Source organism: Magallana gigas, chromosome 1 (genome assembly GCF_963853765.1).
Source record: "Magallana gigas chromosome 1, xbMagGiga1.1, whole genome shotgun sequence".
Classification (NCBI taxonomy): domain Eukaryota; kingdom Metazoa; phylum Mollusca; class Bivalvia; order Ostreida; family Ostreidae; genus Magallana; species Magallana gigas.
The window spans coordinates 27,742,028-27,758,444 of NC_088853.1; the positions used below are offsets into that span (position 1 = coordinate 27,742,028).

Sequence of the window (16,417 nt, forward strand, 5' to 3'; positions counted from 1 at the left end):
TGGCGTACAATATTATTTATAAAAGAAAACATATTTTTTTTTAATTTTCCAAGCAATAAGCTGCAGCTACTTTCGCTTTTGATTCGAAGAATGAACCAGAAGCGTTGCATATGTTTATTTTTCAAAATTTAGCTTATCCCTTGATGATAAATTTAGCCATTGTGTTATTCGGTCATAGCACGAATTAAAATTTATAGTACTCCGGCCTGCGAAAAGATGTCAACAATAATGATGCTCAATTTACATGGAAACCAGTGATGTCGGAAGCAAATTATTATGGGGGGGGGGGCTAGACTCATCAAAAATCTTCACAAGAAAAAAAAAGATTATTGTTATAGTTGGGACTAACCTAAAAAAAAAAGTGGGCGGAGCCCCCCCCCCTCCCGGTTTCGACGCATATGGTTTCAATGAGGTCGCACCCCTAGGTAAAACAAAATTTTCCTCGCCCCCCTACCACCCCCAAACCCCGCCCCGGCGCCCTTTAAAATAAATTCTGGATTTGTCGTGCACCCCACTTTATCAGATCTAACAGAGGACCGGTTAAATTTAGGTCAATTAAATAATAATGCTCAGTGCGTATCTCGAGTAAACTGAAGGAAAGAGAGTTCACTTGAATGGGGTTTATTTCACTCCCAACTTTTGATTTGATTTGAACATAGTTTTTTGTACAGAATTACAACTGGGGTTGGGCATAAGTTCAAAAACTTAGACCGCCCTCTCCCAGTTCGCAACTTTTCGCTTTCATTTGTGTGAATGATTAGAGATATAGTTCGGTAGGATGCTACTTGGCTTTTTACTGTTGCCAATGATGAAAAGAGAAACAAATTTCCTTATAATAAAAACGAGATCTTAGTATTCTAGCATCAGCTGGAAAGTGTGCATGAAACTACAGAGATAATATACAAATTTCAAAACACTATGTAATGCGCGAAAGCGTTATATTGATTTCACGATTATATCTAATCTCAAAAAAAAAAAAAAAAAAAAAAAAAAAAAAAAACAACAACAACAACCAAGAACAACGCATCTTAACTGTTGTCATTTAGTTTATAAAATAGGAAATTATTGGTACTTTTAAATATATTATTTCTTAGCCGAGGAACATTTCTACCGTTTTAAATCAACCTTCTCTCACTGAACAGTTCTCTCATGTTGTAAATTTTGAATTAATTGTTAAAACAAATTTTACATTTTTTTTTGTATTTTGACTAATTATGACAGTTCTATGTAGGTCTACAATATATTATTGCAGACGGTGAAATCAAATTTTTGATAACGTATTTCTCATAATATTATAGACATATATAAAAAAATGAACCGAAAATATGAATGCATAATCAAATGGTAAGTAAGATATAAGTAATTAGATTATATAAAATATAGATTCAAGAAAAAACACTTAATTATATAGTTCCTCATCAAAATAATGGAAAAGAAAAACAAATTCCTTAAAAACTAAACGATATAATTTCAATTTGATAGAACGTAAACTAAATAAATGTACATATGTGAATTCGCCTTACACCTGTTTCGTTTTAAATTATTCTCAGTGACGATTTACATGCTCGCGGGCAAATTTCAAAGATTTGTTTTTTTTTCTTCGATGAATTGGTACTGATTACTAAAAATCGAAAAAAGGTAAAAAAGTTAATAAGACAAATTTACCTTAAGTCTTTTTTATTTTATAGAACAACCGTGGATCCTAAATCAAGTGCACAGGATCTGCCCAAGTATGGCCTTTGTGAGACCGTTTTAGAACACAGCTACTATGACTTTTGTCATGTCAACCTCTGCACGCCATGTTTAGGCAAACACATCTCGGATGGAAATGTTAAACATAAAATAGTACCGTCCCAGGAACGTTTATCCAAAATGTGGAACACTTCAAAACAAAAACTGTGAATTACAGTGCAAAGATTGCAACGTTCACTACCCAGAAAATTTATGAACACCACAGGAAAGACGAAAATACAGAAAATACAACAGAATCATATCATCGCACAAATCAATTGTTGAAAGGTCAGTTGCAAAACTGAAAGCCTAGATTATAGTTTTACGAAAGTTTTAAAAAGCTTCATATTTGAATATAATTTTGAAAAAATTATTTATATAATAATTCTGAAATTAAATGATATTTATACATACAAGAACTGTTGTTCAAATGAGCGTTGTTACCCATGGTCTGGGCCTCTTGTATTATATTAAATCTTTTCAGTTCCTTGGCCGTTTAGGAACTTAAAGATTGGAGAGGAGTTTAATATCTCTTTGCTTTAACCGTTTAATTGCTTCTGGATTGAAAAAGTTTCTGGTTTTTGAAAATATTTTTAATTTTTTTCTTTTTGTTTATATTACCTCAGACCACAATAGTTAAAAAACTTTAATTTGTTATAAAACAATTATAAACGTCAGGGGTCCGTGTCCCGCGGCCAAATGTGGACTGAAGCTTTTTAATAAAGCTAAACCTGTTTTAATTAGATTGTTGACAACGGCGATAGTGATGAACGGGGAGTAACTCTGATATTTTTTCAATATCTGATCAGGAAGCAACCAGAGCAGGACCAGGCATGTTTAAGACACGCATGCCAGGCAGTTAGAGATTGTGTCATTTCTTGTTAACAAGGTATGTTATCTATCTATAATTGCGTTTAAACGTATTTAATACATTAGATGCGAGCTAGTGTGATTGAAACATATAATTCTAATTACATTAGAAATTAAGCTACTTTCGCTTTGATTATATAACATTCTGTTTAACTTCTGAGTCAAGTACAACTATTTCGACTTCGTTTATTATAAACTAATGATTTTCAAAAGTGTTAAGGTTAAGTTTTGAAAAGTGTTTTATGATTTGTATCAAAGTCTGACTTAAAAAGAAAAATATTACTCAAAAAGGGGAGTGGTGTTTAAGGGAAGTATAAAATATCGTTCAGTCCGATTTTACGTACAGTTTGGATTTTTTTTATCATTTTCATTAAACAAACAATCATTAGTTTTAAATTTTCTTTCTTAGAAATGCCATGGATTCTCATTCTATTGGCCAGGATGTGCCACGGTGTGAGCTTTGTGAGACCGCCATAGTACACAACTACTGTGACTTTTGTCATGTCAACCTATGCACGCCATGTATAGGCAAACACATCTCAGATGGATATGACAAACATAAAATAGTCCCATTCCAGGAACGAAGATCAACCTTTATTTATCCGAAATGTCGAATACATCAAAACAAAACTTGTGAATTACAGTGCAAAGATTGCAACATTTTTGTTTGTTCTTCCTGTACTGCATCAAAACAGCACAAGGGACATAACTTTGTAGAAGTTACAGAAGTTTACAATGAAAAGAAAGAAATTATTAAGAAAGACACAAAAGAGTTGGAGAATCTTATTTCTCCTACGTATGAAGAAATTGCTCTGGACTTGGAAAATCAGCTTGCCAACCTGGATGGAGGATATGAGAAACTTACAACAACAATGTCCAAACAAGGAGAGCAATGGCACAGAGAAATCGATTTCGTCATCAAAAAAATGAAATCCGATTTAGAAGAGATAAAAGTAAAGCATAGAGACATTTTAAGGAAACATTTGGATGAAATAAAACAGATACAGTCTCTCATAAAACACACATCTCTGGCCTTGAGAAAAATTGAGAAGTCCACTGATATATCTCCAACCATTGAATACAGCTCTAAAATCAGACAGTTCCGAAAACTCCCACCCAAGGTTCAGGTATCCCTCCCAACATTCATTCCAAAAGCAATAGACCGAAAGCAACTGTATAGTTTGTATGGACAGATGACCCCATTATCTACTTCTACCAAAGAAAATGTATTGTCACTAAACCAACCCAACACTTCAGCAAGAGAACTACTGGATGAACCGGAACATGTTGCCACAATACAGACTGGGTATGAAAAACAACACATTGTTACTTGTCTTAATGAAGATAAAATATGGACAAGTGCACTGACCAATGAGATCAAATGCTTTAGTATTAGAGGTGTGTTACTTCAAACAATCAAACTAGCTTCAGGATATTTCCCTTATGATATAGCCATAGACAGTGATGGGAATCTTTTGTACACTTTGTGGAAAACAGGGACAGTTAGTATAGTAAAGAATGGACAGACAGAAGTGTTGATCACAATGCAGGGTTGGGCAGCATCACAACTGTGTGTCACCTCTACCGATGATATCCTAGTTACCATTTTCAGTGATGATAAAACTCAATCCAAAGTTGTCCGTTACTCGGGATCTACAGAGAAACAATCAATTCAATATGACAGATACGGTAAATCCTTGTACTCAGGAAATGCAAATATTAAACCCATTACTGAAAACAGAAATCATGACATATGTGTAGCTGATTTTGAGGCTGGTGCTGTAGTGGTGGTGAATCATGACGGAAAACTCAAATGGAGATACACCGGTCGTCCGTCAGGTACCAAGAACAAACCATTTGAACCCGTCGGTATCACAACAGACAGTCAGAGTCGTATCTTGACAGCAGACCTCAACAACCATTGTATCCACATTCTGGATCAGGATGGACAGTTTCTTCGTTACATTGATAACTGTGATCTGCAGTATCCTCTTGGCGTATGTGTGGACGATAACGACAATCTGTTTGTGTGTGGATTTACCAAAGGCAATGTGGAGAAAATCAAATATTTAAGATAGACATCACCCATTGCTGAAATGTGATGTTAATAAAAAAGTGACCTTTTTCTGAAAACAAGCTTATCAAATTTCGTTACTGGAATTTTCTTTTAAATAAATTCTAAATTGTAGTTTTTTACTCTTATTGATTTATTTATTCTATTCATTCACTTTTCATAAATAATGATGAGATTAATTTTCATTGAATATACTGTATACAAGGAAATATTCCCCCCTTTCATTTTAGCCCCTTTTGCCTTCCTTGTCAGTGGTCGAGTTTAAAATGGGCGAATTTGAATGTTTCAAATTACGACACAATTGTGTCTGGGCTAATACAAGACGGAATGAACCAATTTGCAGGTAAAGAAGGGCAAAAAATAAATGGAGTGAAAATAACCCTGTATATGGTAGCTTATCCAGCAATATGTTTTAGATTAAAAGTAATTTTATGTTAATTGGTAACCACTGTTTGTTCATAATATACAACTATTGTACTAAATCGGGAAAGCTTTGTCTGTATTTAATATACATCTACTGTAGCAAAAAAAAGTTAAGTGTCAAGTGACATGAGATTTTTTCAATATAGAGCTACGTGTAGATTTCAGATAATTAAGATTTGATCTTTGATAAACCAATTTTTCATAAAACAATAGAATACAATTAAAAGAAGCAACGGAAAATTAATACAAAACAGTTAACTTTTGTGACGTCCTGGCGTTTTTTAACGAGATTCGTCAAAGTTGTATCTACATCTCTTACCAAAAATGTCATAAAATGCTTAAAAATACAAGATCTTGCCTATCTTTCACATAGTTACTAAGATTATATAAAAAAAAAGAAATAAGGAATCATTCTTTGAATATTACGTGGTGATAAATATGACAGTGGTTATTCAAATTTAATGTACATATAGCATGAACTTTTTTTTTATTTGATTACCCCCTTGATTAACTCCTTTTTATAAATAAAAGAAAATGTTATAAATATTTAAAATCAATCTATTTATTTATATAAACCCTTACTCCGTTTCAAAACGTTTTAAATACGATAGAGTATCGGGTTTTATATAAAGTAAGAAATATTTATATCATCGATTTGTAAATATATCGTTGGAAGATTTTTTTGAAACTCAGCGTTGATGTTTTTTTCCTCACATATGCGTGTGAATGTACCAAAGGCAATGTGAAGAAAATCAAATATTTATAATAGACACCATCCATTGTTAAAACGTGTCTATAAAAACCCTGTTACTAAAAATATCGATGATTAGAAAACTATATTCTTTATTTTTTCCCCACGCATACTCGCTAGTTTGCACATCTATAAGGATCTCGTTCTAATAATATCAATGACAAGCGTCCCTTTTAATAAATAATTACGTCATCAGCAGAAGACCGGCCTCTATTATGCTTTTATGCACCATACGCAAATATTTAAAATTCATTTTTATATATAGGAATCCAAACACCATTTTTCAATGGTACATGTACATATATATGATAGAGTCGCGAGGAAGTAAATGAAAAATGACAATAACAAACCGTCAACCATCTAAAAAAAAGCCATTAAACGAAATACAAATTCAAGGCAGAGCAGCACGGACATTCAAAAATATATAGATATATTCATTGATATATAGATAGAATCAGGTGTCTAGGAGGAATGAGCGTCTCTGCTGACCGGTCACACCCGCATTATGCTCTTTGCTGTAATGGGGGGGGGGGACCCGGAAAAGTCCGTAGACAATCAGATGATTAATTATGGTTCAACAATTAATATGAAAAACGTCAGTCAGCATGTGACCCAGTGGAAGATTGTATTTGCTGAATAGGAAATGACTTGGTATTTCCTATTCAGCATTTAAAGTGGAAAAAAGAATGGCCTAAGATTTTCAATTCTTTTATTCACTCAAGACCATTTCACTGGTATTTGAGGTTCAAAATAAGTTTATACCAATGAACACAAACACAGCCAAGGATCACATGTACAGTAGGAGTAATAATGACGAAAAAGGGTCAAGTTTACAATACAATAAGTTTTTAAAGTTGGTTTCTGGAAGAACAGACTTTGAAAATTTTCTTAATAAATATTGACCAATTTTTTACTTTTTAATCTTTAGTTTTTAAGATCTGTGTACAAACATAGAATTGTGAGCAACTCTCTGTATCTTGCTTACAATTCGAAGCTTAACACTCAAATATGGTTAGTAAATAGAAATTGTAATCAATTAAACACAGGAAACATGCACTATAACAAATAAAGAACACAATTTGTTTTTTCGAAATCAATCAGATATATACATGTATATACCTACATATTTCCGTCAGCGATATCAAACTCTATTTAAACTGAATAAACTCCAGAAAATGCCGAGCATCTCAACAAAACCTATTGCATTAATCTATCATTACGCAAAAGATAATGCCGAATTACCGATAGAATGAATTGTATTTCAGTACTTTTTTGATACATCAGATTTTGCTTAATTTGCGCAGGTAAACAGTTAACTGTTTGATTTACCGAAGTCTCTGTTTGATTTGATACGTAAAAATCACGAAATAAAGACGATAGTTCCCAGGTTACAAAGCATAAATAATGAAAACGAAACGAAAATCAGAACAAGCTAACACTAACGTCATGTGTGAAAACTGTCAACGCATTGAAATATTTAGCCTTAATTTACTTCACAAAATCGGCACCAATATATTTTGCATGTTTCAAAAATTTCCCTTCATACGCGAACTGTTGCATATCAAGCAAATTCATCATAGTCAGATCGACCCTTTTTCGTATAATGTCATGGCTGCTTTAAACAAAGAACCTCGTTTTAGAAGTATGGAATACGAGTCTTGGTAAAATGGGTATGCAAACCCGGGCCGTGGCAAAATAAAAGCCGGGGCAGATCGGCAATCGTCAATTCCAAATACGCATTATTTTGCAGCAATATTTACAGCGAATACAAATATACTGGTCCATCAAATATCCCGAAATTTTAATGAGATTGGCAGATTAATACCTGCCAATCTTTTGTTTTGCTCAGGCCAAGTCTTGCCTACCCATTTTACTGTATGCCGAGCCCGAAGCTATTAAACTGATTGAAACACGCCTTTCCTTTATCATTATTTTCGTAATAACTCAGATTTGAAACAGAATTATCACTTAATTTTTGCAATTTATATTTTCCTTCCCATAAGGATAATTTATGCTAAACTACGTTGAATTGGACTCGGTAGTTCTTGAGAAAAAGATTTTTAAAAATGCATCCCCCCTTTTTCTACAGTTTCAAGGTTTTCTCCGCTTTGAATACAGATCGGACTTTTATTTCTGCAATTTATATTCGCCCTCCCATAAGGATGCTTTGTGCCAAATTGGTTGAAATTAGAGAAGAAGTTCAAAATGTAAAAAGTTTACAAACGGACAGACAGATGGACAGACGGACGGACAGACAGACGGACGACGGACAAAATGTGATCAGAATAGCTCACTTGAGCTTTCAGCTCAGGTGAGCTAAAAATGCATTGTATGCTGTTTTTTGCTATAATATTTAATATTTTATAAATACTGCAAATATTACACGGAAAGTTGCATTTGTAATTTTGTGATTGTAATACAGCAATCTGCAAAATTATGATTATTTCCTTTTTAACACTTTATTTCATAATTTAAAGTGCGCTCTTTATGTATATGTAATTACGTTAATAACAGTAACAGGGAAAATTCATACCGTGTTCAATGCAATATTTGCCATTCAACACTTGCAAACGGTTTTTGCTAGTTTCGATTTTGCCCAGACACAGTTGGGAGATAATTTGTGACACTGGAATTCCTGCAGTCTTAGATTTGCTCGCTGAAAAGGAGGGCGAAAGGGGCGAAAAATAAAACAGGAATGAATATTTCCCTGTATACGGTATCATTTATTGCTGACGTTAATTAAGGTTCCACACTGTAAGTACGAATGAGTTTGATATTAAAATCTTTTTTTTTGACAAAAACACGAACTACGATATATATAATAATTTTAGATTTTCGTAAAAACCCATTTTTTAAACATTAACTAGCGACAAAATTGGCACGTATTATAACATGGCAAACTATTTCTGTGTAGTAAACATTAAATGGTCCATGTGGTCCTGATTTATTATACCTATAGAAAACATACAAGTAAAAATATTCATATTCAATCACTTAATTTCTCCAAAGTGTGTATTTCTGTCACTGATTTGACGATTTTATTTCGATTTTTTCTAACTTCGAAGAGACCCAGTTAACAAACCTGGAAAAGGAAACGTTACCGTTTACAATGTGACAATCTTTTTAACATTTGTTTAAACTGAATGCTTTTTAAAATAAATCAGTTTCTTTGTATCGTTATACCATAATGCACATACCTGTTATGTTGAACGGTTTCATGATTTGATATAGCTGGTCGTTTCCCAAAAATCTGCTGCACAATGTTGTTCTCCAAACTGCCTGGACGAAAATCTTCAACCTCAAAGGACATCCGTTTTGGAGTCAACTTCTCTTCTTTAATTTTCATGCACATGCTTTTCTTCAAATCTTCATCCTCTCCTGCTAAAATAATACCTAATTCATCCTTTCGATCCTCTAATTTACGTGTACTTTCTTTTATTTCAAGTATCGTTTTGTCAATGACATCTGAAGCATTTTTCTTCCTCCTCTTCGAAAATGCGAATGGTTTCCTCTTTTATATTGGTAAATTTTTCAATAATTTAGTCAAAATGTCCTTTAATTTCATTTTTAACTTATATTGATAGCAATTTCTTTTTCATTTCTTCTTCTTCTTGCATTTTTTCAAGGAAAGGCATCCAGTGGGATTCAATTTCTTCTTTTTTTATTAAGACGTTTCTTGATTGTACACGCACATTTCCCTCTTTTTGAATCTTGACACACAAATGGGTCAGTCTTATACTTGGATAACAAAACAACAGCATGGTCCTGGGTTAACCTTTTTAATTCATGTACTATTTTGCAGTTTTCACAGAGGTGACCTTGGCATGATTTACAGAAAAACTGCGCAGCTTCCGTTTCACACTTGTCTCCGAATTTGGCTGAAAATAAATGACAGATCATATGTATAAACAAAATACGATGTTTATATATTCTTTGCAATTCATGTATCTCGATATACGATGTTGATCTTTTCAAAATATGAACAATATCTTTGATATAGAATAAATTTGCTATAGTTCACAATAACTTGACTTTGTAGAGTAAATCATCTGTATATTGTAAAATGTATAAATGCAGCTATTGACTAAATTCAAAGCAATAAGCTTTTTTTAAGTTTTGCAATCAAAGCAATATACAGCTAAATAACATGAAAAAATAGGTTTAAGGTATCCCACTCCTCACTGTTGTTGTATCAAGAATTTCTTGAGAAGTATATCATTGACATCAGTAGACAAAACATACTTTTAAAAAAATACAAAGATAATGGGGGGGTCAGTATTCATCCCTCTGAGTTATGTCCTATTCAATTTGACCTTTTTGCACCTAAAATGCATTTTCAGCCTGATTAGGATTTGTTGTCACTATTTTGATTAAGCAAACATATTTCTTCAAATAGTGTCTTCAATTATGCACAATGGTCACAGTAAATAGAGAGATTACGAAAAAATTATGTACGAAACTGCATAAATTTTTCTGTGACCTTTTTGCACTTAAAATAGACAATTTTTATAATAATTACAGTTTAATTTGGAATAAAAACTTTTTGAATATCAAGAATTTTATAAGATTAATCCAGTTTGTCTAGATATTTATTCATTATCATTTTGACATAATTTTTCGAAAAATTTAGTTTAAAAAGTTCAGACATTTTCTATATATTTGCCCGATTAAAGCTAAACTTTATCACTTTCTCAAGATTTAACTCTGTACCTGTCACACAGAACCCATGGGATATATCACAAACCTATCAATGTTAAAAATGTGAATAATGAATAAAGTGTAATGAAAAGAAAAATCATAAAATTGCTTGTTTCTGTCAATTTCGTCTAATAATCCTTCCGCACAAAAAAATAGTTCCTCAAAAAACTTTTTTGTTTCTTGAATTCAAATGGGTTTTCTTTATACATGTTGTGCAATTATAAAATGTTAATCTTTCTGTGATGAATCTTTCTGTGATGAGTTAATAAATAAAATCATATCCATTTTAAATATAATCATCTGCGCAATGAAATCAAAACGTGAGGAGTGGGATACTTTAATAACAATACATGTGTTTTTCATACTTGTTATATTTAAAAAAAAAAACCTTAGCCCTCAAAGAGGACACATATGGGAAACATCTAAAACATCTACAGAAGATAAAGTAACGACAAGTATACCATATATACATATAAACATTTCTGTTTAACTTACACGAGGTATCTTTAGAATGTTTCGTAAGCTCGAGTACATTGTCGTGATATCCTTCCGTTAATTATATGTGATCTTTCTGAAATGCAAAGAAAAAAATGAGCGAGAATGAAATACAGATCCTCATGTATAGTGCATTTATAAGATACTGTTATTCAAATGTTTTTACAGAGTAAATGGTATCAGATATTCTGGGACACCCTGTATATTCATTTATTCAAAATCAAATTAAAGCTCTATTGGGCATTTCTTACATAACAAAAGGCCCAACAACAGCAATAACTCTTTCAAATAAGCCTAAGGTTATTAAATACAAAATAACTTGATAATTGAGTAAAGTAGCAATTTTTTATACAGATTTTCAAATTTCTACACATTTTTCAAAAAATATCTTCTGCACATTTTCTCATCTACGAATTTTTTTTTTTAAATCTAATGGCAAGCTTAACCCCGACTGTAACTCCACCCTACTCCCTGGATCATGATATGAATAAACTCGAATTTACATAACCAATTTTATAGTGAAAATTATTTTTTTCCATTCAAGTGTCACATTTAATCCCCATCTTGGCCTCATCCAATCCCGGGGATCATGATTTGAATAGGATTGAATAAATCCTACCCAAGGTAGCTTCCATATAAGTTTCAATCATTTTGGTCAGATGGTATTTGAAGAGATTTTCTATCTAAGTCTTTCTGCTTAAACGCTTTTTGAGGAGATTTAAAAAAAAAAGTTTTCTTTATTCATGTATATATAAATATTCACCCCAAAGTCTCCCATACTGGCCCACCATGCTCCCAGGAATCAAAATGATTTCAAAAACACTAAACTACACTACTTGAGAATATAAAGTACAGTTTTTTCTAACCAAATCATATTTGGTAAGATTTTCTAAATATGCAAACGAATTTTTAATCAGACTTTATTATCTCCCCTATACTGAAGGGTGACTCTTCATTTGAAACAACTTGAAAAGCCTTCAACTAAAGATGTCGTGCGCCGTATTTGGTTAATATTAGCACTGTGGTTCTTGAGAAGAAGATAATTACAGCACATATTACACGGAGAATATAAATCTATAATATCGCCAACGTCGACAACTACAACTACTACGGCAGACAACGGACAAATAGTTAGAACGTTTAGCTCATGTGAGCCAAAAAATAAAAAAGATTAATACATTCAATAGAATATTCTCACTATATAACTCTATATAGACGAATTGTCAATAATTATGTTATTAGCTCGTCCGAAAAATATTGACCGGTAAATATTTTTTTTGATATTGACCGGCTAGGAATAATACCTAGGGATTATTCCCTCTATTTTAATTAATCGCTTCTGATTTGTTTTTTCGTAAACGATGACGTAAATAACTCTTCGCGACTCCAAAACAAGATGAAGTCATAATAAACAGTCAGTCAATGCAAGTGAACAACGGACGCACAATGCGACGGGTTGCTATCGTAACGGATAGAAGGATTACTAATGCTAATTACTGTGCACTAAAATCAGGTAGAACATCTGTATGTTAATTCTTACGGGCGGCAGAATATCACCAGTGACCGTTTCATGCTGAGGATATTTTGGAGATGAACTTTGCACAAAATTGAATTCGTGAATTCGTTGTTGAGCTGAGAAAATCACGGCGATCTGTTTTATAATTACTTTCTTAAATTTTGGTTTGTTTCTTCATATAAAAAAAACCAAATGTTGACTGTGTTTTCGGGCAACATTGATTATATTAGCCCCCTTGGGACGAAAATATTGCCCTCCACTTTGCGTCGGGCAATATTTCGTCCCTCGGGGGCTAATATAATCAATGTTGCCCTCAACCCCAGTCAATATTTGTATAATATGAAAAAAATACACTCATTTATACACAACTTACATGATTTATAATTATAAGCTGCACAAGATGAATCAACTACATTACTTTTAATCATATCAAATAATCAATTGATTTTTTTTTCATTTCAGAAAAAATTAATTTCCAAACAGATTAAAGACATTTCAAGAATTTCATGAATTCATTTAAGATGAACCAATGCTGCTTATTATTTTACTGTGTTTGGTGCTTTATATGTTTGCTGTCTAGATTTACTAAACACATAAAAAAAGGTTGCACATAAACGGTAAATAGATCACTAATTTAATAATGTTTTGGTTGTATTTAGCATTAGGTCGGGCCTTACATATAATTAAAGAAGAAGTGTTCGTTGCAAAAATTGTAATTTAAACTATGATATGATTGAGATTGCTAATCTTTGCATGCATTTAGTATTGTTATCTTTGTATTGCTTGATATTGCAAATATTTACCTATGACATTATCTGCAATGTATCACAAACACGTACAGGTATGAAAGATAAATATAAACAATATCTAATAATGTAACAAATCGTCTGTATACTTTGATATAATTGAATTATTAAGCTGTGAATATGTTAACCTGGAAGAATTCTTTTACATAAATGTATACATTTAGGTATGGAGATGGGTGCATGAAGTAGAGTCAGACATTCTATCTATTTAAGTTTCTACGTAATTTACGTATATATCCTCTTCGCTATGAACATCTAATTCTGAAGAGTTCATAAAACGAAAACAAGAATTAGTTCTTTTGTTTTGAGTTAAACACTTAATATGGATGCTTGAAATATTTCACTCAATACTTACGATCAACTTCTTTGTCAGGTGTTACCAGCTAATGGTTATCCCGTCGTATATATTTAGATACTGGTGAGAAGCGCTTTCATTGGATGACTACTCCAACGCTTTAACATTTTTGTGTATCACGTACACGCCAATGTAATCACTATGAAGGTGATTACCGTAAATCTAACCAAAATGATTTTAATCCTGTCAAATGTCAGCTTCAAATCTTATTCCATTACAAGATATGTCCTAGACAGAAATTCTGCATTCTTATTTTTACAATGTCCTTAAACTAGCACAACTAACCCTGAGTCAAGGAAATGACACAGCCTTATAATTAGGTCATAAGCAATTCTTACATAATGTAAGACTTTGCAAGGTTTCTCTAAAAAAAAAATATATACAGCCTGCATAAATTCCGAACGTTTTCTGCCAATATCCTTGAACTTACCAAATTTTGTTTCAAAATTACTCGTATGACACAACCTTAGGCCATAAGCAAACTTTTTGTGAATTAAGAACTTCCAATGTTTCTTAATAAGAAAGATATAGACTGGGTACAAGTATGCACCTTTCCTTCCTTGAACTTGTTCAATGACCTTGGGTCAAAGTCACAACACATCCTCAGATCATAAGCAATCTTCATATAAAGTAATAACTACTAATGTTTCCCCGTAAGAAAATTCTCGACCGGACACGAACTCTGCATTTTTTTCCTTTAGTTTAGTGACAATTAATATTTTTATCATTTTTTATATTTGTTTTGATAAGAACTAACAAATTAATATTCAAAACTTCAAGCACAAAAATCATCGTACAGACCTTTATTGTTATATAAATGTTGCATATAAATATACATGATCTCATTGAGATTCGTTTTAAACTATAGACGGCAAAAATATTTAGAGTTCCATAAATTCGACAAATAATGTCTGCATCTAGTATACATGTATACACAAATAACATTGGTATATAGATATAGAAAAAAATTGTGAACAATTTTTACTAAGTACATATATAGAGATGTGTGCATATGTACAAGTATACTCTGGCTAATCCAGTGACCGTAAACTTGCCCAAATGACTATTTTGCTATAATAAAAATTGTATATTGTCATACTGCACATGAACATTTGTTATGAATATTAATATATTGTCATGACAACGTATCACTTTGATATAACACAAATTAATAAGCTAAATCTATGTGACCTGTCCCAAATACTGTGGAATTATTTTTATTCGAGGGGGATCAATGTTCGTGGGTTGCCAAAAATTGCCTGGTTCGTGGGAACGTAATTTCTTTCGTAGCAAGTTCGGAATAATTTTAATAAATATTGAACAGATGCTTTACATATGTTAGTGGGGATGTACATTCGTAGGCAACGGCTGCCAACGGAAGCCACAAACATTGGTCCCCCATGATTTCACAGTATGCCTATGTATTGTTAACATGATTAAAACATGATTGTTAAGTGTCAGAGAAAGCAATGCAAAACTGACAAAATCGAAAGTAAACATTTTTTTATGTAAGACCACAAAAAAAAGTTAACAACAAAAACATTTTTTTCGGAATATTTAACATATTAAAGAATAATTTCATTTTACTTAAAAAATCAAACATTAATAATAATTTCATTTTTTGGGCATTTATGAACCTTTAATATTGAAAGTGATTACGTTCAAAATGATTTACATGTATTAATATTTTCAAAAAGTATTGATATTTCCTCATTTTTTTTAATACACTAGTACGACTACCGTCATCCGTATCACTTTGCGATCTATGTTAATATAAACAAGATGTAATTTGTCAAAAGTTAAAATTAAATATTCACAATCCATAACCCTCAAAACAAACATTGAAGATTATACATGTAGGTTTTTTAACCATGAGAAAAAGCTTTATATTCATGAACACGATTTGATCTTCAGATTTTGTGAAACAAAGGATTTTGTAGGTATAATGTGAAGAACTTTTTTGTTTGAAAATTTGGTTTGTATGAAGATTAACTACGACTAAGCAGCTTTATAAGTGAAAATATTTTCTATTAAAAGATGTAAAAATACAACATTTTCCACACAATTTTATGAATACTAGTATATATATAAAGTATCAGAGAAGAGTTCGGCTGAATACAGATATACAGTATTATTACAATAAAACAGTATTATTTCGGTATCAGAGAGTCTGCCAAAAGTCGTATTTGTTTGAATTAATCATTGAAGACTAATAGAAGGCGGTTTTCCAAACATTGTATGGAATTGTTCTTTATCCATCTCTCCAGGGCAAAATTCACTTACCTGGTAAGACGATTGGATTGGTTCTGGTTTATTTTTGTGCAAATTTTTACACATGTACCCTTCCAATGCATTATTACTCAACTTTAACGTATCGTCAATTTCATTACAACGCATATGCAACTGATCAATTTGTTTTTCTGTGTCGTTAATTATGTTATCTATCACATTTTTTGCAATGGTTTCTTCTTTTTCCAGATCAGAAATGGTCTCTTCTTTCCAATCTCGGAATTGGGCAATGACTCTCTCAAGGTGTTCTTCAATTTGCCGTTTCGTTTCTTTGACTTTGATAGAAATATTTTCTTTTTTAGATTTTTCAACCTCGGTTAGTTTAAGCAGCGTAGGAATACAATCAGACTGTATTTCCTGTTGCTCCTCTTTCAGATTGCGTTTGATCTTGCGAGGAGTTACCATTTGG

The 16,417-nt window shown here is 32.1% G+C and overlaps 1 protein-coding gene and 1 long non-coding RNA gene across 2 annotated transcripts in view; both read left to right on the forward strand.

The window, feature by feature from the left end:
• Positions 1-16,417, forward strand: part of LOC105336714 (uncharacterized) — a 408,324-nt gene that overhangs the window by 198,788 nt on the left and 193,119 nt on the right. The gene's annotated exons all lie outside the window — the stretch shown is intronic.
• On the forward strand, positions 2,522-4,789 carry LOC117687512 (tripartite motif-containing protein 3-like). Its single transcript, XM_066065488.1, has 2 exons — positions 2,522-2,620; positions 3,011-4,789. The coding sequence occupies exon 2, from the start codon at positions 3,018-3,020 to the stop codon at positions 4,677-4,679; it is 1,662 nt and encodes a 553-aa protein (XP_065921560.1). The 5' UTR covers positions 2,522-2,620; positions 3,011-3,017; the 3' UTR covers positions 4,680-4,789.